This window comes from Bactrocera oleae, chromosome 6 (genome assembly GCF_042242935.1).
Source record: "Bactrocera oleae isolate idBacOlea1 chromosome 6, idBacOlea1, whole genome shotgun sequence".
Classification (NCBI taxonomy): Eukaryota; Metazoa; Arthropoda; class Insecta; order Diptera; family Tephritidae; genus Bactrocera; species Bactrocera oleae.
In genome coordinates this window covers 46282224-46309519 of record NC_091540.1, presented here as the reverse complement: position 1 = coordinate 46309519, position 27296 = coordinate 46282224, and the positions used below count along the sequence as shown (strand labels likewise).

At 33.3% G+C, this 27296-nt stretch overlaps 1 protein-coding gene across 1 annotated transcript in view; it reads left to right on the top strand.

The window, feature by feature from the left end:
• Positions 1–27296, top strand: part of LOC106620232 (uncharacterized) — a 100227-nt gene that overhangs the window by 9149 nt on the left and 63782 nt on the right. The window contains exons 2-5 of the mRNA XM_036372201.2: positions 20523–20722; positions 21056–21286; positions 23672–23783; positions 27131–27288. Coding sequence (XP_036228094.2) covers positions 20570–20722; positions 21056–21286; positions 23672–23783; positions 27131–27288 — 654 coding nt within the window. The 5' untranslated portion in view covers positions 20523–20569. The remainder of the gene's footprint in view (positions 1–20522; positions 20723–21055; positions 21287–23671; positions 23784–27130; positions 27289–27296) is intronic.

The window sequence follows — 27296 nt, the reverse complement described above, 5'->3', positions numbered from 1 at the left end:
AGCACACAAACACTTATAATATTAAACACAAATATACACATTGTTTACTAAAAGTATTTACCAAGTGACTTTCCACTACAATTATTATTTACACATATTCGTGCGAACTACAAACACATACTAACATAAATGCAAGTAAATTAACTGTTCCACATTTGCTAAAGACGACTCAAGCAAAATAAGGTAACCACACTATAGCTGCCATTACACTATTTTTACAAACTCGCGACCACATCCACAGGAGCGAGTCTCCGAAGCACCACATGCCACAACATTAGAATTTACATTTTAAATTGCTTACCAAACTCAATTTGTCTCTTAGTAGAGCAGCAAAAGCAAGCGTAACGCAGCCACTATCATAAACACTAACAGCAACAATAATAATAATAAGCAAAACACAAGCCAACAAAGCACTAACCATAAAACATTGTAACTAAAACGCAGACGAGATATTGAAAAGGGAATACTTTGCACACGGCGAGCACATACCACTACACAAACACACACACGCAAACATATGGATGGTGGTGGCAATAAATGCATCCAGCATCTATTGAAACTGAATGGCAAGGTTAACCAAATAACCGCAACATTAGCGAGCTAAAAGGCTATGAGGTGAAGCGTGTGTGTGAGTTTGCGCATGTGTGCTTGTGATTGGCTGCGGGAGGAGGGCTGCACGAAGACTAGGAAGGCGAATTGAGGTAATTTGTGGAATATATGAGCTTATGCATAGACGCTTTCAGCTAACCTCATTGTGATACTTGACTTGACGCATCAATGACACAGGATCAGGGATAAGGACACAAAAGATTTAAGTATGCACAATGAAGTTAAGTGGGTAGAAACATTTAAAGCGAAATAAAAACATTATGAGTTCTTACATACGAAATTTATTATTGCTCAGATATACATCGATTACACTAAAAGGTGGATAATTTAATTATTTTTGGCGAAATTTCCTTATATTGTTGTGCTTTGGTAATGGATTTGTTCTGGAAGAATCTGAAAGGGTCTGGCGATTTCTGAATTTTAGGAAAATTGCTGAGCCAAAGTAGAAATATCTATATTGTTAAATTCCGTACAAAAAAATTAAAGAGATGGTGATTCAAATGAATCGTGAGGCTATAAAAAGCCGTTTTCAAAATATATTTTTTAGTTGATAGCATAAACGGACAATATCTTTCCTAGTGCACAGCTTAAATTCCTTTGTTTGGAGCACATTTCAGATTAGTTTGCTAAGTTATATCAAACTCAAAAAATATCTTAATAAAGAAAAACAGGATAACTTAAAAAAAAAATTTCTGACTCACAGAGATTGTGTTTAAATTTTCAAACGAACGACCAAGGAGCTTTGGAGCTTTTAGTTAGTATACAAACTGATATTTATACTTATATATTACATATTTTTATATCACTTGCAAAGTTCCAGCGTACTTTTTATAGCCAATATTAACATATAAAAAAATTAAAATTTTTATTCAATTCAATTATTAAACATTCACCTCTGACCGAAATCTTAAATCTTAAAATCACTCGCAGTACAATACAAATTGAAAACAGACATGTCACAAAAATTTTAAAAATGTAGCAGCGCCAAAAAAATTAATAATGTAAAACATCAAAAACGACACCACAAATCCCATCAATTCATGAAATCCTCCACCGCTTGCTCATTTCACGCAACGCCATGCAGAAGAAAGGGGCGCTAGCGTAGAATACAAAAAAAAAATTAATTTCGCAGATACTGTTGCTTGGCCCCGTATTGTGTTGTTGTTGTTGCAATTATACAACAAGTTTGTCACGGGGGGGTTTACTTTGTTGCCTGGTGCCTGCTGTCTGCTGCCTAGACATCCAACAACTCAATTGCCGTCAGCCTCGTTTGCCGACGCACTTGAACCTTTTGAAGGTCCTTTAGCCTTTAATTTTACTTGGCATCCCACCACGAGAGCAGCTTTGAAACCCCATATCTGCCACAGTTGGCATCCAGTTCCCACTGAACATCATAAAATTCGCAATAATTGGTTTTTATTTGGGATTTTGTATCGCCTTTTTGGTTTGTGTGTGTTATTTGCTTTTGGAATCCTTCTACGGTGTTTTTGCGCGCCTTTCTGTGCGTTCGTTTGGTTTCTTGTTGCTTCTTCTGCACTTTGTTTACTTTTTTCTTTTCACACTTTGTTGGCATTTTTCGTTATCCAGCAGCTGACAACTAGTACTTACACACATACATGCGGGAGTTGATGAAAATCTGCCAGGAAAACCACATTTCCGTATTCTTGATTTCTTCGTTTTCGTTTTGGAGATTTTTTTGTTGGTTTTGGATCGAGTGACAAGTTTTTGTGTTTCTTCATTTTCCGCCGCTACAAACATTCTTCTGTCAACCAGAAAAAATCCTAAATGAACGGCTTCATTTTAATACTACAGTTGACCCGCCAGTGTAGCGGGTGTGTTACGTTTTGTTGTTGCTATTATTAAAGCAAAAAATAAGCGGAAACGTACAACTACAATGAAAAACGGTACAAGCGGCTCTTTCTATTTATCCTGCTTTGAATTTGACGCAGCGCTAGTGAAAACGTAAGTGTAAGGAAAATGAAGGTGAAGCGCCAAAATCCGCAAATAAGAAGAAATGGAAAAAATTTCATCCTCAAAAAAAAACAACAAACGTTAAGTAAATTTCTATGCAAACGCCTTAAATGCTAATAATAGGGCTGCTAAGACCGCACACACATACACACAGTTGAGCATATATTATATAAATGTAGTATTTACACATATTCACAATTATGTTTACTTGTTTGTGTGCTTGTATTGTTGTTAAGCTCAAAACGACAAAAACACAAATTGAACAACATCTTTCTTTTCCTTTTTTTTATAATTCTAATTTTTATTTTCGCCGCACATTTCCGGTCGCATTTAAATGTGTTTTAAGGTTTCGCGAAACACACACAAACTCACGCTTACAAAGGCACATGTACGAGTATGTGCGGGAGTGACTCTATGCTAATGCGAAACGAATTGAAACTTGTATTGTAATAAAAGCTGTGCAGGAGCTTGATTTTTTCTGGTGTCGACCAACAATCATTTCCAAATGAAGACATAAAATTACCATTAAATTATCATTTGGCACAAAAGAATTAAATATAAATGCCTTTTAATTTGTTTGAGTGGAAATTGCGAGTTTAAAAAAATATTTAAATTTAAGGGTTTTGCTGTTTTTTCAAAACTATGAGTATTGTATTTTTATATAAATACTTTTTTAGTTGCATGTTTGTTATGTTGTAATACCTTTGAGTTGCAATATTCTATACCATACATATTACTGATGGCATAAACATTTTTCTAAGGGTGTTAGAACCAGTTGAGGTACAAAATTCTGAAACAGCACGCATAAATTCTATTCTGATGAAATCATTAGGTCCTTACCGACAACGTGACGTTGAAAGTTTGAATCTTAGTAAACAGTTGGGAATGTCTGGAAGGATACAGTTTGTAGAGGTTTCAAAGTTTTATTTAATTTTACAACGACAATGTAAAGAATAATAACAATTAAATTTTTCTATCTATCTTCTTTGTCGGAATTCTAAGGTGACGCAAGAACTTCGTAGTTCTTCGTTTGAGTACCTACGACTGAGCGTCTGAAGAAGAATGTATTCCTTAGTTGATAAATAGTAAACGATTATGTGATAGTACATAGAATACGTTCTTGATTCTTTTTGACAGCACTGTCGTTCTATCAGGGCATTAATTGAATAATTTTAAGCCATACAATCACACTACAGATTTGTATGTATGAACTATATTCTATAGCATCAACTGCGGTTAAAATACTTTCAATTCCTAATAAAGTGGATGAGAAAAATATTAGGAAATGATTTCTCAAATTAATTATTCGAGTATGCTTCTGTGTAAAAAAGAGCGAATTCAACAGCAAAGCGACAAATCAATTGTCATTTAAATTGCTTGCTACTTAAGTAAACCTGACTTATTTCATTAGAGTATTAGAAATTCCGTTTGATAATTGAAATTCAATGAATTCTCATTTTTTTGCTTTTAATTAATTAATTGCCATTTAATTGAAATATTACCTTTGTGTGTGTGCTGGGCCAGGAATGCTCATACCTTGCAGTCAATTCAAGTGGTAGCTTCCTTCGTAACTAGAAAAGCCACAGTTCGGTGGATTTGTCGGTGGACTGTATTTTTATATGCTGAACTGGGTATAATAAGTTTGCTACGAAGTTTGTAACACCCAGTAGGAAACGTCGGAGACCTGCCAAACAAACTGAAATATCGCAATAAAGTTTTTTTTATTATTTTGGAATCTTTTGTATTTGTGAAGTGTATTATAGCTTCGGTGCAAGGCTTTTTCTTGTTTTTCTACAAGTTTAATAAACATCGATTTGTAGAGGTAATTGAGTTGCCTTCGGATCATTTCCAAAATATTCATATTGGATTGTGTTTATGACTAGTTTGATTTCCAGATTTGATGAAAACCGAAGTGTAATTGTAATAGAAGTGAACTGACATATTAATAGTGATTCAGATATTAATTTAAAACTATTATTTTTGATAAAATATTTGTTTCGATGACAGTTAATATTTTCAGTGTGCTTCATTTGAAGATTTCTATTTTTAAAAACTATGTGACGAAAAATTGCTAGAGTTCTGAAAAGAAGATTTTTCAAAATCCTTTAAAAATGAAATTAAATTTAATGCGAAGACATGTTCGAATTAAGATTTAATGCTAGCTACTGTAAGCCATGCTGGCATCACATACTTATTTGGTGCCATTGAGAAATGCTTGCAACAGATTTCACACTTGATAAAGGTTTATAGCAAATACAATCCAGAAATGCGAGTATGTTTATAAAAGCGATGTAAATATTTTCTTTATTTTGACTTAACTGTTTCTTTTGTTAAGTTAATGTGTGGGGTTTGTGAAAATATTTTAGCATTTCTTGTGTATTAACCTGAAAATATTTGTCAGCAGCTCATGTAAAATTGTGTGCAAATATTAAAAGGCGATAAAGGGTGTGTCAAAATGCACACAGGAGTTGATAATTTTACGGATATGTTTTGCAAGAGATGGTTTTACTTTCATTGGTCATAATGTTTTTTTTATTATGAGTTTTAAAAATCAGATCATTAAAAAATTAGAATTCTACAATATAATTCGGTGAGCGACTTGGGTAACCATAGTTCGAAAATGCCTAATTATAGGCAAACTATCAATTGTAATGCTTTATGATTAGTTTTGTATGTAATAAATTGCATACATTTATGATCACATTCCGCGAAAAAATAGGGATGAAAAAGAATACAAAAGTGAATAAAAAATTACGCAACATCCTTTCTCAGCAAGTATCATACCTACTATAGCTGCTGAAAAAATGATAGGCACTTTAAAAGACCGCCCACATGCAAATTAGTTAAAGTGACAGATGTGGGAGCATAAATAGCAAAGTAAATATATATATACCTAGGCCCACAAAAATATTTACATATTTGCTTTTAACGACGGAAACACAAATTCTCTCTTGAAATTAAGTAATTTTTGTGAGTAAGTATATGCGTGTCAACGAAGCAGCTGTTTTACTATTGGCAGCAAAGGAGCAGAATGAGCTTAGAATTATTAAAATATACACATACATTTTTGTGCTATTTTTACTGTCACAAAAATCCATCTTCGGCGTGCCTACTCTCCAAAGGCTCAACGTCAGCTGCAAAGCATTAGCCAAATATCTGATTTGTGTAATTCTAGGAGACTTAAATGCCTGTGCCTTTAATCTACGATTAACAGTTGGTTTTAAATTCTTAATGTATCAACCGGGGAATTCACTTTGTTGCGAAGCTGAAGCGTTCATGTTGCTATGTCTTGTTGTCAAGTGTTAGGCAATATAATTTATGTATTAGATGTTATCGGCCGTCATTAGCTTTGTTATTTTTACTGTCAGCCATTTATTGAGAAATATGCTCCCACCCAACATTTTATGGCGCTTCCTGTTTGTCGCATTTCACATTTCACTTTTCTGCCCATATTGAAGTAGTTAATCTGCTTATCACCAATTTGAATTATTTTATATCATTTCATTGCCTTTCAGTGATGTTCGCTTGACTGCGTGTAGACATTCTTCATGGTAGATATATTTTGTATGGCAGCTATATGTTATAGTGGTCCGATCTGCACAATTTCTTCAAAGATTGTACTGTTACCTTAAACAATAATTCGTGCCAAATTTGATGAAGATATTTCGTTAAATAAAAAAGCTTTCTAAACAAGAACTGGTTTCGTTCAGTTTGTATGTCAGCTATATGCTATAGTGGTGCGATATTGATGGTTCTAACTAATGATTAGCTTCTTGCGCAGAAAAAGACGTGTGCAAAATTTCAGATCGATATCTGAAAAACTGAGGATCTAATTCGCATATATACAGGCCAACAGACGAACATAGCTAAATTAACTTAGCTCGTCATGCTGATCATTCGTGTATATATTTTTTAGCTCCTCCAACGGTTCCTCTTGTGGTTACAAACTTCGCACTTATATATGTGCAAGACTTAATATGTATACTATTTTCTGGTATTGTTTAGAATAGTATTTAGAATTTGTTATGATAAAGTTTGGTAATCTAGCAAAAAAAATTATCATTTCAGGGTCGTACTGGATAGAATCCAATTTTTTCATCCCTTTAAATTACGTAAGTTTAGCTAGTGAAATAATTGGCTAGATTACAGTTTTATCACAGTGCTCTTGCAACTTTCCACGTCGAACATAGCGCTAAAATATGTTTAACTTCAATTAACATAAATATAATTAATTTATTTTTTGTAAACTTCAAATATTCCGAACGGGTAGTTGTTGTTCTTGCTGAAGCATATTTGGAATTTTCGGTAATTGCTGACGTATTTATGTACATTTTGCTTTCGTGTGTATTTATGTACGAGAGCACAGCTACAACTATTGAGAACAACAAACAAGCTCTCAAAGTGCGCTGACAGTGATTAATAACCTAATTTATGGTAAAAAAGTACGGAAAAACCAAACAAAAAAATATGCTAATAAATAAATATAAATACATTCACACATATATATCTATATATGTATACAAAGCATAACTTCTAATTTTACTCGGATTTTGTGGTAACTACTACGATGAAATAATGTGGGGTTAAGCTTTTGTGCTTGCACACATACATCAAAAATATATGCTGATTGTGAGTTTCACTCATAATGTGCATGAGAATACTGCCGATTATATACCAGCAAAAGCCGATATATTTTTTTGTGTGTGTACATAGAAGGGGGTGGCACCTGTGTGATTCTGCCTGGCTTTTACGCCTCATGCCTGGCTGATTAAAATGTTTTTCTGACAGCTGTGTTTTTACTGTTGTTGTTGTTTTACGTTGTAAACACAAATTTTCATTAAATACCTGCAAACATCCACTTAATAAAAGGTGAAAAGTGAGTGTCATTATTTCATTGTTATTACATGCCGTTTTTTTTATTGTTTTTGGGCAAACTGGCGATATGAAATAAACTTGCGAAAGTTATACTCGTTTGCTCGCCTGTCTGTCTGCCAACGCTGTTAGTTGGTTCGAGCATTGCACAGTTTCATGTTTTTGCTGTTGGATATGAAAATTCTTTGCTTTAATTCCCTTGCGACTGCCATAAATTGTTTGTGAATTGAATTAAACTAAATTAAATTTAATTCTCAAAGAATGCATATTTATTATAACGGTCAAGCTTCCATGTTGAATGATTTAATACACCAAACAGAGTGATGTACAGGAATTATACCTTTATTGTATATTATATTTAATATTTTAGAAAATACTTGTAAAAGTTTAATGTTAGCTCCTTTTATTATTATTGAGTTTCATTGACAGCCTAAGGTCTATATCATAGGATTTTTGTGCGAAGCGAGCTTTCAACGCTTAACATCTGATAGCATGAAATGATTTCACAAACGGATCTAATTTCAAAAATTGGCAAACAACTTTTGACGCAAAATTTTAAGCATTTAAAATATTGAAGAGTGAATGCATGAAATATAGAAGCATTTTGTGCTTTGGAAATTATAGAATTCAAAATGCAGATACAGCATTGATTTAAGCATTTTGGTGTTAGAAATTTAAATAAATTTGTTTAGAGCATTAGACTAAACATGGACATATAAGCACATACATACCTACAAATGAACATATTTATGCAAAGCCTTAACACTCTGTAACCAAATTTAAGCCGCCTGCACTTAAGGATTTTCGAATGAGAGATTGCGAAAAATGGCTCTGGTAAAATGATTTATAAAACAGAAGTAGAATAGCGCCAACAACTAAAGAAAAGACTGAATGCTTTACTGAGACTACACAAATAACACATACTGTATTAGCTTACCCACAAACTTTGGAAAAAAGGAAACGTTTGGAGAGAAGACATAAAGCAGATATTTTCTTTCCTTAAGCCAAACAGTGGTCAACAAATACTCGTGTGAACAAAATTTGTTTAATTGCAATAAACTTTTTCTTAAGCTTTGGGCAAAAAGTGGCAACTAGAAGAAAAGGAGCAGAGCGTGAGAAGGAAAAAACCAGTGGTTGAATGATTAATTTCGATAAAAATTCATTTGGGCGTAAGCAAAACAATTATTCTATTTTTTCCTCTCTTTCGCAGAGGACTAGTCATGCTTATATGTGCCGGCGGTTGTTTATTCAATCGAAAGTGAGAAAAAATAGAATTAATCGGAAAAGGCAAGAGGGGAGAGTAGAGCAAGAAAAATGACCAAAACGTTTGGTAAATTAGTGTTTCTAGATATTTAGTTTGCATGTACGTGTGAATATTCATTTCTGTTTATTTATAAGATTTAATGATTTGCTTTGGGCTAAATTTTTTGCGAGCCAAAATTATTGGCCGCTATGGACATTTGCAAAACAATTCTCACAATAATTTCTCTCATTGATTTAATCGAATTGTTATAAATGAAATCATGGATTATGTGTTGTTAATTGGATTGAATTTTCTCATTGCTTTTATGATATGAAAAAAATATAATAGTAGGAGTGTTTTGTTGGCATGTAGGAAGGGAAATTCGAAGAAAAAAAATGTGTAATTAGCTTTAATTACACCGGCTCACAACAAAAATAAAATCTACTGTACTTGGGATGCGACACATATATTCCCATGTTATTTGAAACCGAATTTGAGGCCCGTTTGAACCCTACACCCTAGAATTTTGAAAAAATTGTAAAAAACCGAAAAAACACAAAAATTGGGGGTTTTGGTAATTGAAATTTTTTTTTAGATTTAAACTAAGCATGATTTTCATGTTCTTAGATCCGCTCAATACTTACCTGAAGTTTATTCAGACCACTAGCCATTAAAAGTCTAAGTAAATACTAAAAATGCCGATACTGGGATTCCGTGTTCCTGCATCGTAAAACATTTATTACTTGTGCCTGCCATGACGACATACAAGCCGTTCACCCAGGGACCCTGCCAGACGGTCCTATTGCCCGCCATCATCACTTGGAGGGGCCCTGGTTACAGGCACAAGCATAAAAATTTTTCAATTACCAAAACTTCCAATTTTCGTGTTTTTTCGGTTTTTTACAGTTTTTTCAAAATTCTAGGGTGTAGGGCTTAAATTCGGTTTCAGCAGGTAAAATTACATGGAAATATATGAGAAACTTTCTTTGAAGTGAGAATACATGAAATATTTAGGATATGCAAAATATGTTAATACCAGTTATAAGTTTGCGGCTTAACTGGGATTAAATATACATTTTATATATATAAGTATATATATATATGATTAGTTTGACGAACTTAGCCGATTTCCATGTCCGCGAACTAGTTTTTTAGTTTTTGAGATAGTTTTTGAAATTTAGCACACATCTTTTTCTCCCAAGGAGCTGCTCATTTGTCGGTATCGCCAATATCGGACCACTATAGGACCTAGCTGCCATATAAACTGATTGATCAAAATCAACTTCTTGTACGAAAAATTCGGCGCAGGTTTTGCCCAAAATAACGCTACAATCTCCGAACATATTGTTCAGATTGGACCGCTATAGCATATTGCTGCCTTACAAACTAACCGAATCTAGATAAAAATAGTTTTATATTCTTTTATGCTATAAGAAATGCTCTTGTGAAGTATATTATAGCTTCGGTACAGTCGAAGTTAAAGATTTTCTTGTTATACTCTCGCAACTTGTTGCTACAGAGTATAATAGTTTTGTTCACATAACGGTTGTTTGTATCACCTAAAACTAATCGATGATCAGGATGAAGAGACGAGTTGATACCCGGGTGACTGTCCGTCCATCCGTCCGTCTGTGCAAGCTGTAACTTGAGTCAGAATTGAGATATCTTTATGAAACTTGGTACCGTAAGACGGTTGTTATTGCAGATGGGCATAATCGGACCACTGTCACGCCCACAAAACGCCATTAATCAAAAACAAAAAAAGTGCCATAACTAAGCTCCACAATAAGTTACAATATTGTTATTTAGTATACAGGATCAGATTAGGAAGGGGCATCTGCAGTTTAAAACTTTTTTCTTAAGTGGTCGTGGTCCCTCTCCCTATTAGATTTAATGTGCCTTCCTCCTAAACCGCTAAAGCTATAGTAACTTAATTCACTGAGAACAAATATTTTTAGTACCTCTATCGACACTGTGAAAATGGCGAAATCGGGTGACAATCCCGAACAATCCCACTATAACAGTACTCTTAAAAATTACTAAAAGCACGATAAATCAAGCACTAAACTCGCCAGAGACATTAAATTTTATCTCTGGATTGACTTTATAAGAACCGTGATTAAAATTAAATAGTGGGCGTGGCACCACCCACTTTTAGGTGAAAACCCATATCTCGGGATCTGCTTAACCGATTTTAATAAAATTCGGTGCATAACATTCTTCTCATATTTCTATAAGGTAGTGTGAAAATGGACGAAATAGATTTACAACCACGCCTAATTCCCATATGCCCCATCTTTGATCCGGACTTTGATCCTTGCTAGTTGCGAGAGTATAAAATGTTCGGTTACATCCATACTTAGAACTTCCTTACTATGTTTTTATTAGTATGGTATATGATTTTGCTAAAATATGCCTAAATGTAAACAATGTTGTTTACATCTTTGACGCAGACAACTATAAAGCCGAAATGTAAAACGAGTATCACAAGATGAAACGTTTTTACAAATTGTCATATATATTATAAGAACATGAATCAATAATATACTAATTATTTTCAACTAGAAGTAATTTATGTCTAATTATGCCGCTATTCTTAATAAATATTGAACTATATAACCTATGACCTATTACAATATTTTTAAGTTCATTATCTCATAAAAATACTCCACAATAGTCCATAAATCATCTGCCTTTGCTGTGTTATCATTCTCTATTGCATTAATAAGCGCAATAAATCACATTCATTACTTTTTATATCGATTTCACTTCCTGTGTAACCCGTATCTGCATCTATGGTATATTTGTTGCTCATACGCTCTGTTGGTCATGACTTAACAAGTAGTGAGCGTCTGCTAGTGAGCGAGAATTTCACTTGAAAGTGTGAATGTATACGGAAGGATGGTTGCAGAAAAAGCGAACAAACTGCCTTGTTGTTGTATTGTTTTACGACTTGCATGTTTATGTATTCATATGTTCGCATATATCTACTTTATAGTCATATGTATATATGATTGCACATCTGTGGTGGTAAATGGCTGACGTCGAAAGCTGCGTCAGCAACAAAAGTTAATCAGTTTTGTTCAGGTGTCAGGACAATTTAAGGCCTTACCGGTTGTTTTCAGTTCATATATCATATATTGAATTGACGCCCATTACAATGGTGCAACTGGGTATATTTTGCATGTGCTCTTGTGTGTGTGTGATCAATTTTTCACCTTCTGTAAGTTCAATGTTAAGTGTGCTGGCTTGCTGCTCACTTGGCACAGCGCCCAGTTGCAATTTGCTTCGGCTACTCAGTGTTATGGTAAATGAGCTAAGAAAAACAATGCCTTAAATTAAGCAGAAATATTGATTTTTGTGAAGCTTTCACAAACACTTGTTCAAACACTTTGTTTTTGACTTTGACGTGAATAATGTCTGTGTATACCTAGCAATTTTAATTGAAATGACATGTTGGGGGCTTTGACTTGTATTGAACTGATTTTTAGTGGTTCAAGAAATTTTTAATTTAAGTACAAAACATTCTTGTATATGTGAGATTCTTAACTTTAGAAATATCATATAGAGTGTAATAAAACAGGTAATATAACAAATACTTTTTTTTTTAATTTTAAAAGTAAAGAGCTATTACTTTTGATTTTGCTAACTTTTCAATTGTGAAATATTCATAAAAAAAATTCCGAAAGTATATTTCTGCTCTTTCAACACGAGTACGTTTACAAAGTAAACTCTTTATTTCACATTCAAAACTCTTAACACATTAATTTTAGTAATTGAGCAACGAAAATCAAATCGGCTAAAAGCATCCACTGTAATCTTCAAAAATTATCAATATTTCAGTGCGTGTTCGACTCATACTTATATAATAGTACAAGATATGCACATAGAAACACACTAACATATTTCTTGAATAACTTTATTGGCAGTTGCGAAAAGTGTCAGTAACAGCGTAATATAGACATTGCATATAAACATGTAAAAATATATTTAAATTTAGCTCTTTGTGTATTGCGAACTTTTCGTTTACTTGCGCTGAAACTAAGCCGTCTGGGTATTTCTATTTTTGTTCATTGTAAAGCCGCTTTTTGACAGCAAAATCTTCAAAAATCCTTAACGATTTGTTGCTGGAATTTTCGTCAGCCCTTTTGCTTTGTTATATCGCGCTCATCCGGCCACGGCTTAAAATTTTCATTTAGGAATCTTCTTTCTTCTTGAACCCACATGTTACAACACTGCCAGTTCGCCTACTCACCTGACCTTGTGCCAGAAGTTGGGCGTTATTTGGGAATTCACTTTTTCTTCTTCCACATGGATTCTTTTTCAATGCTTATATAATTTTTTTAATTACTGGTTTTATACGAGTTTATTACACACAAGAAATCGCTTCGCATGAAAATGTATTCTGTATTTTCATTGTGTGAATTCATTGAACGATTTTGCCCGCTCTCATTTGGCCATTCGGAATTTTTATGATTATTTGCCGCTAACAATTGATTTTAGTGCTTATTTGAATGAGCGAGCGTTTCTGGTGGAATGGTTCTTTTTTATCTCTTTACATGATTTATGTATGCACGTAGTTTTTGTAAACAAATTTTTTGCTTAAAGCAGAAATATTTTTGTTTCCTGTCAGCAGTTTCATATATATTCGCGAAAATATTTTCACTTTGTAGATATTTGTTGTCCCGTTGGTTGCAGTGTTAGCGTCAGTTGTTTAGGTGTATGATTCACAAGTGAATTGAGGCGGAAACGTGTAGAATTTAAAAATAGATTTTTAATATATTTATCTTGTTCAGCTCTTGTGTTGGGTGCTTAAATTTAAGGATGGGATTTGAAAAGAATCTACAACTACTTCTACTACTCTAATAGCTTATCTCAACAGTAACAAAACGATATTGCAAATTAAAGAGATTAAAGCGAATTATCTAAAATGGTAGTCTGAATACCGCAATTCTGAGGCTGTGATCAGGTATAATAAGAAGATTAATTTTTGAAATCGGTCAGGTGTGTGCGAGGGTTTTTCAAAATCTCGAATTTTGTGTTTCCTAAGAAAGTGTTTATTTATTCATGAATATATATATTGTCCCCATCAAAGATATCACCTCTAGATATAATACACTTACGATATTAGGTAAGTAGATATCGGTGAAGATGCGATACACGTAGACCACGAATATATGGAACTACAAACCTCGCGATACTTTTTGAACAAATCTTGTATATATATATATATATATATATATATGACAATTTGGAAAGTGAATTAAAAATGTTAATTTTGTTTAAAAAGGTAAAGTAATGCAACCAGTTCAGCTGTGTGCATTGACAGCGTGCTAAAGATTCCTTAGTTAGTGAGTCAAAATTACGCCCGAAACAATAACTATTAATTTTCATGAAGTATAGAAGATTGTATTTCTGACTTGAAGAAGCTTCTGGGAAAATTAATCAGCCCTTTGGACGACTTAAAATCCTGGGCTCTCTAATTACTGCAAAGTAACAAAGCACATAAACACAAGAATTTATATTTAAGGGAGGGAAGAGGGTAGGGATTATAGAAGGGAGAATAAGATATGTATTTATTAAATATATATTTATAAAATCTTTTAGGAGCATGTGTCTTTATCATTTTAGCACCAGGTAAAATTGAGCTATAAGTTGAGTTGAATTGTAACAATGAATGTGCAAATCTTTAAGAGTTGCTGGGCAAACAAATCTGAAGTAGCTTCACATTTTCAACGAATAGCTGATTAAATCAACAAAATGCTTATTTGTTTATACTGTAGAAAACAGAAAGAAGTAAGTAGTAGAAAACAGCAATAACAACAGTAAACAAGTACAGAGATATCAACACTAGCTGCTCCTTGTCAACACTTTTTATAGCGCCGTCATCAGCTCCTTTTTAAACTCTTGCAACATATTGCTACAAAGTATAATAGTTTTGTTCACCTAACGGTTGTTTGTATCACCCAAAAATAATCGAGTTAGATATATTTGTAGGATTATATATACTATATAAATGATCAAGATGACGAGACCAGTCGTAATCCGGGTGAGTGCCTGTCCGTGCAAGCTGTAACTTAAGTAAAAATTTAGATATCGTAGTGAAACTTTGCACACGCGTTCCTTGGAAAAAAAAATTAGAACGAGTTTATAGATGGGCGTTATCGGACCACTGCCACGACCACATAGCACCATTAATCGAAAACATAGGAATACCATAAAAAAGCACTAAACTTACGATTTCAAACTGCAATTTGGTACAGGGGATTGCAGCAGCTAGGGGCACCTGTGCGCTAAAATTTTTTTTAAAAGTGAGCGTGGTCCGCCCTTTAATAAGTTTTAGGTACATATCTCCGAAACCATTCAAGCTATATCAAATTCGCTTAGAACAAATCCTTTAAGAATCTATACCGACGGTGTGAAAATAGATGAAATTTGATTATAGTCCCGCTTTCTCCCCATATAACTGTTTTGTTAAAAACTACCAAAAGTGCGATACATTAGTTATAGATGCTTCAGAGATATGCAATTTTACACCCAAGATGACGCGAGAGGACTTTATAGATGAAATCACATATCTCCGGACCTGCTCGAACGATTTTAACCAAATTCGGATATTTGTACATTGCAGTGTGAGAATAGAAGAAATCAGAGAAAACTCGCCTATTTTCCATGTAACGCAATTTTATATTCCATCTAATTCTTTCATTTTCCAGTATATAAATCAAGAACCAATCAATGTATCCGGATAAAAATTTGCACAAATAGTGCTCTAAAGGTATTTTTTCTTACGCCCAAAAATAATCCAAATCGGACTAAAACTTTTGAAAAACCCAGACGCCAAATATGTAGACACCAGTGCGTATGGCTAACTTTTAGCCGAAAATATAGGTCAACCTGTTCCAGTTGCCTTTATACCACATATGTATATTGCCAATGTGCTAGTTATTTTAAGGAAATTAAGAAAGCATGTTTTCCTAAAAACAGTGTATCTAAAATGGATAATATCGCACAGAAACTTGCCTTAGTCCCCATACAACTGATATTCATGATTTAGAAACGTCCGGCTAACTTTACTTCATCTAATTGTATATGTTTATATATATAAAATTGCTTGAAAAAACTTCTTATGTATACTTGAGCAATTTCAAAAATTGATGTAATAATCTAAGCCTCCAATGATTTTAGTATAATTTTCACACACTGGAAGTAAAATATTGTTATAAAAATAAGCGAATCTATGAACTTCAAAATAAGTTAATATAACACCAAATGTGATTGTAGTCCATTAACTATTTCGTCGAACAATGAACTTGAACATTTTCGCTACATTTCTTAATATAAAGTTTTGCCAAAATCTGAAGATATTTAGCCGGCTTTGACTCTTGCAAGTTGCTAGAGTATAAATGGTTCGGTTAAACCCGAACTTAGCCCTTTCTTACTCGTTTCGTTTAGTTGTTTTACCGTTTGATAGAATGGAAAAGGTACTTACAGTTTTGAGGAAATATCCTTGCTTTTTGCAAAAGTCAAAAGCAGTTAACAGATGAAGGTTGAAGGTTGAACTGCACGCCAGAGCGGTAAATGAAAAAGGATCAATCGGGTGGGGGGAAATGGTAAAAGGAGAAGGAGAATAAAATTCAGTGAATCAAAGGCGAATGAAAATTTATTTATTGCAAGACAGAGTAATATTTTGCCAATGAATTTAGATTTCTGCACAACAAAGTATGTAATGAAGCTTAAGGCGTTTCTAACATCGTAGTGGCTGGGAATTTTTTTTTTTGTGTTAATTGACTTGTAAAAAGGGTACATATTTTTTGTAATGTACGTAGTGATGCTCTTTTAGAAAGTATTTACTGAACTTAATATTTAATTTATTAATGGAACAAATTCGGAGAATATTAAAAGCTTTATATCCCCAAACACACGAAACACAAGTGCTCAAATGGATTTATGCAATTCTAGCAGAAAAGAACAAACTGATTAATTGCAAATATTTGAAGTGAGTAAACATTATGAATGAGACCTAGGTATATCTAATAATGAACTAATTATATTAACATGAATCGATTTGAAAATAATTTAATTTATTACTTTCATTACTTTACTTGCTGTTTCGACTAGTTTTCCGTTTCTTAACTACTTTGCGCCGCCGTCTGGGAGAGTAATAATAAATAATTTACATCTATCTATGAGAGAAGTAAAGCAACATAGCTGTTAACTATAATAAACAATACCTGCTGACGAGAATTAGCAAACTATGTGCGCTTTGTTCGTCTAGCAGCTACATCAACATTATCTGAATATTAAACCAATAAACAGCCAACAATTTTGTGCGCCATTAAAATGTCAATCAAACAGCCGTGCATATCCCTATATTATGTGCATATATATTTATATACACATACTTTACGGATAATAAAAATTGCACATAGTCGAGCTGGTATACAATATTTTGAAGTAAATTGAGTAGTAGTGCTGGGTTATATGCCGCTGTTTGATAGGCATAACTATTATAGAACTATGTCAATTCACTTTGTTGGCATGATATGGTTTACATATCTGTGTTATGTAAACATGCTCTGCCTAAATATATATTTTTGGAAATATTCAACTTTTTTGTAATCCGTACAAGATTTCATTTACTCGTGGTAGTTTTATTGGACCATCAATAAAGATCACACCAGATGAGTACTTAACATAAATATGGAAAAAGATGGTATCCAAGTATACATATCCAGTATCCATACTCCCTTTCTTTTTACAGAATTTAATGTACTGTCGGCGATTTATTAAAAAAAAATTGAATTCCCTTGAACCGATCTCCTAGAGAGCTTCCGAAAAAAGATGTTCGGCGTTGAGGAAGATCTTTATGCTTAAAATTATCCTAAACTCAATATCCTAAAAAATTTATTTATAACTATAAATGAATGCCAGTAATGATCGAAGATGTAGTTACAATTTTTAATTTTTGACAAAATGTCGGCTTCTCAAAAGAGTATGGGTTTGTGAAAAAAATTTACACTTCAAAAAACGAAATTAATATCAAAATTTTTTTTAATTTCATTATTACCTGACTAACACTACATCTAATTTTGCTAAAATTAAGAGTTGATATCGAGCTGTTTCGGAAAATTTTCATAATCGACTCTGAAATCAGCGTTTCCAGAAAAATGTGTTTAAAGCTTTAGGAGCCGATTACTCTTATTATAAAGTTTCTACAAATATGCCCAAATCTTCAAAACTTTTTGCCGAATTAATTTCATATTTTCGGAGAACATTATCAAATATATTCAAAATAATCGATTTTTTACCCCTTAAACCAACATTTGCTTCGTTTTGACAAGATATTGCATTGAGTATTTTTTCTGTTTTAGCACATTATTGGGGTGATAAACCTAAATGTAGGCAACAAATTAAGAGAAATTGTTGATTTAATACAGATGTAACAACTGTGATTCTGACATCAACTGACAATGTACGCGCGTATTTTAAACAGGAATACCTAAGATTTCATTTGGCTAATCTTCAATTTGTTTATTGTTTTATTTGGCGCCAGAAAAACATTTTGGTATAATTTTTTTAAAACTGGTTCTTTTAGACTGATGATAACTTGTAGTAGGCGTGAATTAAATTTACCACGTATATGCTTTTAGAATACTTGTCGTTTGGTAATCTGATACTAACATATTCCAGGGATATACCGATATCATGGTTCCAAATGAAATATTGGGGATATATGTTTTTATCGTTAAATTAATTATGGTTCCAAAATGCAATTTTGAGTCCATCAACGGTCTATCGGAATTGAAGGGACAGGAATGTCATTATGGCACTACTTATATAACCTTTAGCAGAAAAGTACGTCTCAACGATTTGTTTTGTTTATTAGAGAAGATGCAAACACTTCCCGATTCAATAACGCTACATATTGTATTTTTTTGATAGACTAAAAGTTTTTGATGCGCTGATAGTAAATTAAATCCGTCGCTTTACTTATAATATAAAGCAATTCACATAAGATCCATGTAGGCATTAAAAGCATTAAAATATCTTAAACCTTACCGAACATTGCATTGCTTACTGACACTTTCTAATAAAAGTACCAATCGTACTATACTTAATAAATTTATCACATAAATCTGCCATTAAATTGAAATTTTATTCTCGCCTTTTCATTATATTTCACTACACTTTCACAATTCACACATAAATTTATTTATAAATATTTTCCATCGTATTCCACACCCCATCAAACTCCTGCTGGGGTATGTAATTATAGTTTCAATATGTGTATGTTAAGTACACAGTGAGTGCGCTTTATAATTGAATAGTTGGGCGAATACCCAACGTCAATTAGTTTATATGATATCAGCTTGAAGCCACGGCTAAAAAGCATAAAACTAGTTAATATGTTTCATACTGAGGCACGTGTGCATATAAATAAATTTATATATTCAGAGCGGATAATGGTGGAAAACACAAATACTTATGCATGCATTTTCGTATTTTATTAAGGCACAGTTCGTCATAAATTGGCTTTCCAACTTCATGAGAGTTTAAAAACTATATTTTATGTCTTCAAAATAACTATTAAATATTTTTGTTTTGCATTATTTGCAACCCTGAATACAATATCATACTATATAAACGCAATTGCTTTCCTTTTCTGTGCATAAAACGTTATCTAAGATTATTGCAAATACTCGCATTGTGTTCTCATTATTTTGGCAATCGCGTGTATGCTGCTCGTTCGTTAAATTGGCCCAGCGCAACAACAATTGCACTGCGGAAAGCCTTCTTAAGCGGCACAAACATGTGTAGGAACAACAAGATTACAAGCTCTTGAGTGCCGTGTAAACACAACAACACATATATGGTATAATATTACATACCTTTGAGTCAGTGTGTAGCATTCCGAACTCAAAGCAATAACACTCGCATTCGTAGGCATTGACTTTAATTACCTTACTTATTCGTGCGTAGTAATTTATACCGTTATCGCTGTTTAGAAAATTTATGTTTGCTTTTATTGATATTTACGGTTAATCGTGATGTCTGCTGTAATCGAATATTTGTGTATTGGTCGAATACTACGTGTGTTTGGCCCAGGAGTACTTTAATTAATGTTGCTAATGAAAATAAATTTAATGGTAATTAATGTTTATTAATGTGACACACAAATCGATTGTATTCTTTAATTTGGTATGGTGATTGGCGCAAAACATGTAAATGTCGTATATTGTCGGAGGCATTGGCTTCGTTTCAAGCCGAGTTTTTTATTACATAAGCAACATGTAGGATCGGATAAGATTACGTAAAGGCTTAAAGGCATCTGTATTTCAGTTTCTAAAATCTAACTGATGACTAAAATGCTTTGTTGTACCGAACATCGTTGGGCTTTTTCTTCAACTTTCTGCTGTATTCCAAAACGGTTTGAAAATTAGGAACCTGTAATTTCCAATCCCTTTAAAATCGCTGTAAAATATTTTTTTTAAATAAATCTATATATAAATCTATACTATATTACTTTTCCGGCAACGTGAATATCACTGTACAAGTATATCATAGAAATTTCGTGTTGTACACTGCGTATAAGTAACCAAAAGCATACGGCTTAAAAGAGCTCACAATCTATGAGGCTTGCTTTGTTAGGATCAAACATGTAATTACGCATAAATATATTGAAAGAATTAATGTTATGCTCCACCGTGCATCACTCCCTAAACCAACCGCGACTTTCATCTTTTTATTAAGTGTTCACTTTCAATCGCTAAAAATAGCATTGGCCCATCACTCATTGCAATTTTCCGCTTTCATTTACTCTCAGGACGGCGCGCTTGTTCGTGAATACGACCAACCCATTTTGACAGCAGCATGACGACATCCGCAACCGCCACTGCCGCAGCCTCGGCACAGATCTTTCGTTCGTTGTCATCGGAGAGCCAGAAAAATGATTGGTCCAAGCGCTTGTCGTTGCGCGGTATGCGGCGCGGTGGCAGTGCTGGCAGCAGCAACATCAGCAAAGAGGTAGGTACTTACATACAAACACACACACATACACTTATATATCGGCTTTAATGGAAAGTGCACTCCAAAGCACAGATACCATTAACAAGCCTGCACATAATATGTTTTACGATGTTCGGCGAGCTTGTCGATTCCTCTCCCACTTCACAGCGACGTTCGCGTTCGCTTTTATCTTACTTCTTGACTCATGACAAGCAAACAGTAGAAGCACTGTGTGACCTTGTCTGCAAATAATGTCGATTTGTCAGTTAAGTTTCTACATTTGTAGAAATTTTAAGTGAAAGCTTTCGAAGAAATTAACTTTTGCTTTATTCTCATATCTATTCTCTCGAGGAACCGAAGCTCAAGCACAAATTCTTTAATCGCTCTTCCTCGTTGAAGCATGCCAGTGCTTCAAAGGCCACAATGGAACTTCAAACGCCATCACAACAAACATCACACCAACAATTGTCACAACAGAACTCAGCTGCGACGCCGAAAAAGTCAAACTGGGAGGTAATCGAACATTTCAATACGAGCAGCACCAAAGGCGGCAAGGCGGTTGTGAGCAGCAGCCTAATAGCGGTAAGTAGGTTAATCAAATGCATACCATAAAATAATGTAATTTTTATATTAATAGTTGTAAAAGCAAATTTTTACTATTCTAAACTTTTGCTTAGAATTTAAGGGAACAGTGAAGTGACTCCAGCTCCCCACTTAGATCGGAAAATTTTCAGAACTTATCACGTGTGTATAAATGGAAGTTCAGGCTGAGTCAGAGTTCTTATTACCAAAGATATTTCTTCAACCATTCGAAGAACCTTGTACAGATGATATCCGGTCGTTTTCTTAGCATACGGGAGATTCAGGTGTCCAAGAGTATACGGACAACATAATAGGCGAAGCCTTATTAGTTATCAGAGCAGTTCAAACAAGGGTACCTATTTTGTTTTAAGCTATTCCTTTAGCTACAGTGAGAACTAATATTTTTGTCTCCGAGAAGCTTGTGCATCAGTTCAATAATTGGATCAGCTGACTTCTCTCACTCTGCATGCACAAAATAAAAAATAGACCGTGAAAGCATCTCAGTTTCTTGCAACTAAATCAAAGCTTGACCCAAAACAGAAAGAGTTTGTCGGCAAAGTGTCTCAACTTGTTGAACAGCTGCCAAGTTTTGTTTATTTTCACATCACATATTGCTTCCACAGTCATACGCACAGCAATTCAATATATGTATGTATATATGTATGTGTTAGTAGTTTAAGCAAGCTGTGCGAAAGTTTAACAAGTTTTGACAGACATTTCCCAAGGTCATAACTACCCGGCGCAGCGGGAGCAGAGTAATTGAAGTGTGCTGAGATTGGTTAAGGGCGTGTGCGAGACTCTATACACATACACAGCCATGAGCCAGTGAACACAGTAAATAATTATGTTTATGTGCTTGTGTGATGACACGCAGATGACAGTAGGTGTAACGAACGATGAGCATATTATACAAATTTAAATTGACTTTTATTAAAATTTAATGACAGCAATTTGCTAAACTTATGCGACAGTTCAAATAAGGCAACAACAAAAACAATCAAGAAGCAAACTGGCTACTAAACAGCAACTTATAAGGGTTATAATGGTGTTCATAATTGTTGTTGTTGGGTAATTTAAAATAATAGTATGCTGGGAAGGCAAGTGAAGATTGAAAATGTGTCTGAAGGATTCGAGCTTAAAGAAAATGTGTTATAAGCAGATTGAAGAATTCTAGTGATAAGCCGCGTAAGTATTTTTTTTTTATTTACACGCTCGTAGATCAATGGGACAGAAAAATCATTTACGTGACTACTGTAGAGCACAAGATCTTTTATAAACACTTAACTTCTTGGCTGAAATTTTTTTAAGGTTTCATAGCGTAACGGAATTTTATTAAAGTGAATGAAATTTATATAATATCGTCTTTTTACATCATTCAAGGAGCTTCAGTAAAATCATCCACTAGCTCTCATTCTGGGAATGATGGCGTGGTACGTGAAACTTGAATAACCCTCTCACGAGTAACCAACTAGTTCAGAAGAAAAATAGCTATTTTTGTTGAAATCTTTAAAGAAAACACAATTGTTTTTGGTATACAGATAAAAGATTCATGGAATTGATATACGATTAACTTTTCATGGAGATTTAATTTCCAAGAAATTGCTGGTAATAAAATTTGTGTATTTATGATTCAGGCTATTTAATATCCGTCAATGGATTAAGGTTTCTAAAATCCAAAAACATTGTTTTATTGTTTGTTTATATTCGGTACTCCTAACTCTTTTATATAATGTAGTTGAGAAAATACATATGCTTGTTTCTTACATATTTATTTTTTTTTACCGTGAGAAGGGTATACTATTTGCCACGTATTTTTGGTATTGATTATTTGGAACGCAAATATACAATTCCCGAACACATTTACTATATCGCAACACAATAGCATATAGCTGCCACAACCTTTTTCGTTATAAGACGCATTTGTCAAGGGTATTATAGCTTTGTTGCAGCCAAAGTTCACATTATTTCTTGTTTAAGGCTACAGAAGTATTTACGAAATGTAGTTATGGCCAAGTGACAGTTTATGTCTTCGCTAAACAGTTATACAAATCTCGAGAATTTTTTCTCTTTTCATTCCTTTACAAGTATTAGGAGTTTGTGATAAAGTCCTTTAAAGTTTAAGTTTATTTAAAATTATTTTTAGTTCAATATTTATAAATTAACACGCTCAAGCGTATTAATATGCTTTTGAAAACATTTAGTTGGGAATTTACTTATGAAATTTATTGAGCAGCAATTTACTAATATTAATCCGGTGTGTAATGGTTTAGAATAACTACTAGTTTTTGCAATTGTTTTGATTCAAATTAAAAACCATATTCGAATGCAAATATTTATTGAACATTTATCTTATTGAAAGAAATATTTTTTTCTTGTTTTTTTCAGGCCGGCATAACGCGCTGCAACATAGACGAATCGATCGATTCCACCAACTCTAGCTCCACGTGCCCCAGTCCCATGGTGTATCAGCGCGATGAAGCGCATTTACTGCAACAAAGTAAGCGAACACATTCAAACAATTTGATTGTGGAATATATTGCATGAAGTATGTTTTATTTCTACATACATACATACGCGCCCGTTCTTTTTTGTAGTCGGATTTTTTATTGTTTTAGTTCTATGAATTGAATGCATACGTTGTGTACATATATATGTATATTCACATGATTTTTAATTGGTTTGATCAAAAATTAGTAACTCTGAATTTGCTTTTTCATAATTTTTTACCCGCAAAAAAATAGTTTAACATATTTTTCTGACTTGAATTTTGGTGATGAAAAATTATAATAAGAGAAAATATTATTTGTATAGTCAAACACTTTTTGTATATTAAATTCTGTCAAATTCACCTATAACTCACTAAAATTAAAATAAGAGAAAGTATTATTTGTATAGTTAAACACTTGTATGTTCAATTCTTTTGAAATTCTTCTAAACTATGAATTATCTTTATATTTTGGTAATCCAGAGATGGTTAATTGGAAATAAGTTTAAACAAATGCGTCATATAGCATAAATAAAATGAAAGTCTAGAATTAGAACGAGTACATGCACATACATACATACACATTTCCACAGATTAAAATTATGCACGCATGCGTAGCTAAAGGATGTGCAGCCTGAACTAATTCACAACTTTAGTAGCAGACAGGATACATGTATCCTCATAACAATATGCCATTGTTTAGCATATTTCCCAAGACAACTATTGTAGTTGCGGCGGCAGATGCTTTACCTCATATGAATATAGAGAATATATGTACATATATCTGAAAGTATACTGTCAGTAAACCACACACATACAAACATATTATATAAGTATGCATTTGTATGAGTTTCCATTCTGTTTATCTACCGTTTGCCGGATTTTTGCTGTGTTGGTGTTTTAATAACAAATTAAGGTAGCAATTTATGATTGAATTTTAATAAACTTAATTCCATTGCAAAGGAAGCGCTGCTAGCCACACACACACTTCGTCTTGCTGTACAGTGTAAATTACAGTGATTAGTTTGGTCGTTTTCGGAAAATTAAAATTGCTCACAGCTAATAGTGACAAGAGGCTTTAGGGAGAGTTTATTATCCTTTTCAACGATGCTGCTGAACTGCTGAAATTTTACTTATAGGAGTAAGTGCAATATTAGGCTGTGGTGGAACTCTCCTATGGAAAATTCGAGTATCGAATGTTAAACAAGTGTATATCGTACACAAAAATTGTCCTGCATTGCTTGCCAAAAATTTGCACGTTTGTTTTTCTGGCATTTGCTCGAGTTTACTGGAGAGTATGCATATGCAGTTCGAAGTAATCCGTCCTACAGGGCGTATACGTAATCATATTTCCATGTGCTCTTTCTCTTTGCATTTGCTTGGATTATTATTTGTGATAGTATCAGTTTTCCATTTGCATTAGTGTTCTTACACTCTTGCAATTTTGTTGCATTTGAAGAAAGTGTTGAGTTTCATCAAAGTCTTATAACTCGAGGAAATTAAAAAGGAAACTATTATGGTTTCTGCTGACATGGCAAATTGTAAAAAGCTCGTATTTAAAATCATGTGTTACAGCTGTGTTACCTATTTATCAAAAATTGTTCCTATAAAAAATATAATTTATATTATGTTAGTACTCTTTTAGAATAATTTTGAGGATTTCGAAAAAAACTGTAAAATTCTTAAACCAGTTTGCTACGACTCAAAAGAATTCCTGAAGGTTATTAGCGCTGTTAAATGTATATAGTCTTTCTGAGGAATTTTAAATTACTTTTGTTAAGCTGGTATGTATACTTTTACGGTTGTATTTCTGGAGCTCTATGAGTGTTGCAGAGATGTAAGTGTTTGTGAAAAAATTATTACAGTATTTCTTGGGTAATAACTACTTCGTTTTCGAGTAGAGAGACCAATTTGTTCCCTGACAATATTCTTACTCATTTTAGATTTTCACTTTGTGCTCTAGAAAAGGCTTAAAGCCTAATGAGTAAACCTAGAACTCATTAGGCTTTAACCCCATCTACGTTTCATTTGGTTGAATGTGAGCAATTTTTTTGCATTGTACTATAACTTGTTAACGTGATAACTTTTTGCTTTAAATTTCTGTTGAAGTAAGAAATTATTAAAAAAATATACCGTAAATTATCAAGTTTTTGCATGCACGGAAATAAGAACAACATCAGCCTAAATGTTGGCAGCGATCTTCAGTTATTACTTAAGTATTTTGAATAACAATTATTAAAGAATCTATACTAATATTATAAATGCGAAAGTCCGTTTGTTTGTTAAGCTTTCACGCAAAACCCACTTAACAGATCATCATGAAATTTCGTACATATACTCTTAGAGGTGTCAGAATGAACATAGGATACTACTTTTAATTACAAAATTTATAAATTTTTTACGGATTATTAAAAAAATTATTTTGGAAGATTATATATGTTTGGAAAATAAATTTGAAAATTTTGAAATTGAAAAAAAAAGTTTGGCAGAAATGATTGTTTGTCGAAAAAATTAAAAATGAAAGAAAACATAAATGTATAAAAAACGTAAATCAGAGAAATAACACAAATATTATTAGTTACTCTTATTTTGTTCCATTTCTAAATTATGTAATTTCGTTATAATGAAATATATCTTTGTTGTATTGATTCAATAAAGTATATTTTAAAATTTGAAAATTCATTGCATTTAGTAATCCAAGCCAAGCAATAAAATATATTCTTTATATGGATCCATATCTACTATAATGATATCAGTTATTTATTTGATGGATTCGATGCGAGCGAAGCCGCGGGCAAAAGCTAGTGAATAAATAATCCTCAAAGAAACTTTGACATGAACTAGTTCAAAGTTGGTTGTTTACGATTTTCATATATTGTATTGTCTTTACTAGAATTTTTCAAATTAGGTGTGGTTTCTTCGTAATTACGAAAGCGTTCACAGCTCATTGCAAGCATTGAGAAAATTGCTAAGTCTTTCTATAGGGAAATGGCCAAACACAGTTGAACTCAATCTCATTTAGGATTTTCAAATGAAGTCGCTAAAGCATATAACCGTATTGGATTTGATCCAAATTGCTTTCGTGGCTAAAATTATACGCGTTCTCGTATATATAAACATACAAATATGCAATTACACGCGAAAGTAGAAAATTTGAAGTATACCGTTAACTCGTATTTACATTAGAGTTTGTACAAGAACATATACCATACATATAGCAACTCATACATAATCGAACAGGCGTACTTGTGCTCTGAATATAGATTTAGTTAACACATACACACATATATCTATATCCACTAATGTTTGCTAGTTATTTTGCTTGTCTGTATAGTTGCCACTTCTTTCTCGCTCAACAGATTCTGAATCGATGGATGGACGCAACATGGAGGTGGGCAGCAATGCAAATGGCACCGGTGGCGGCGTGGGCGGCCTAAGTCCGACGATTTCATTTTGGTTTCGTTTGAATCGTGTTATCCTACGCCTTTGTACAACACATCAATTTAAAAATCTACAGGTACGTAT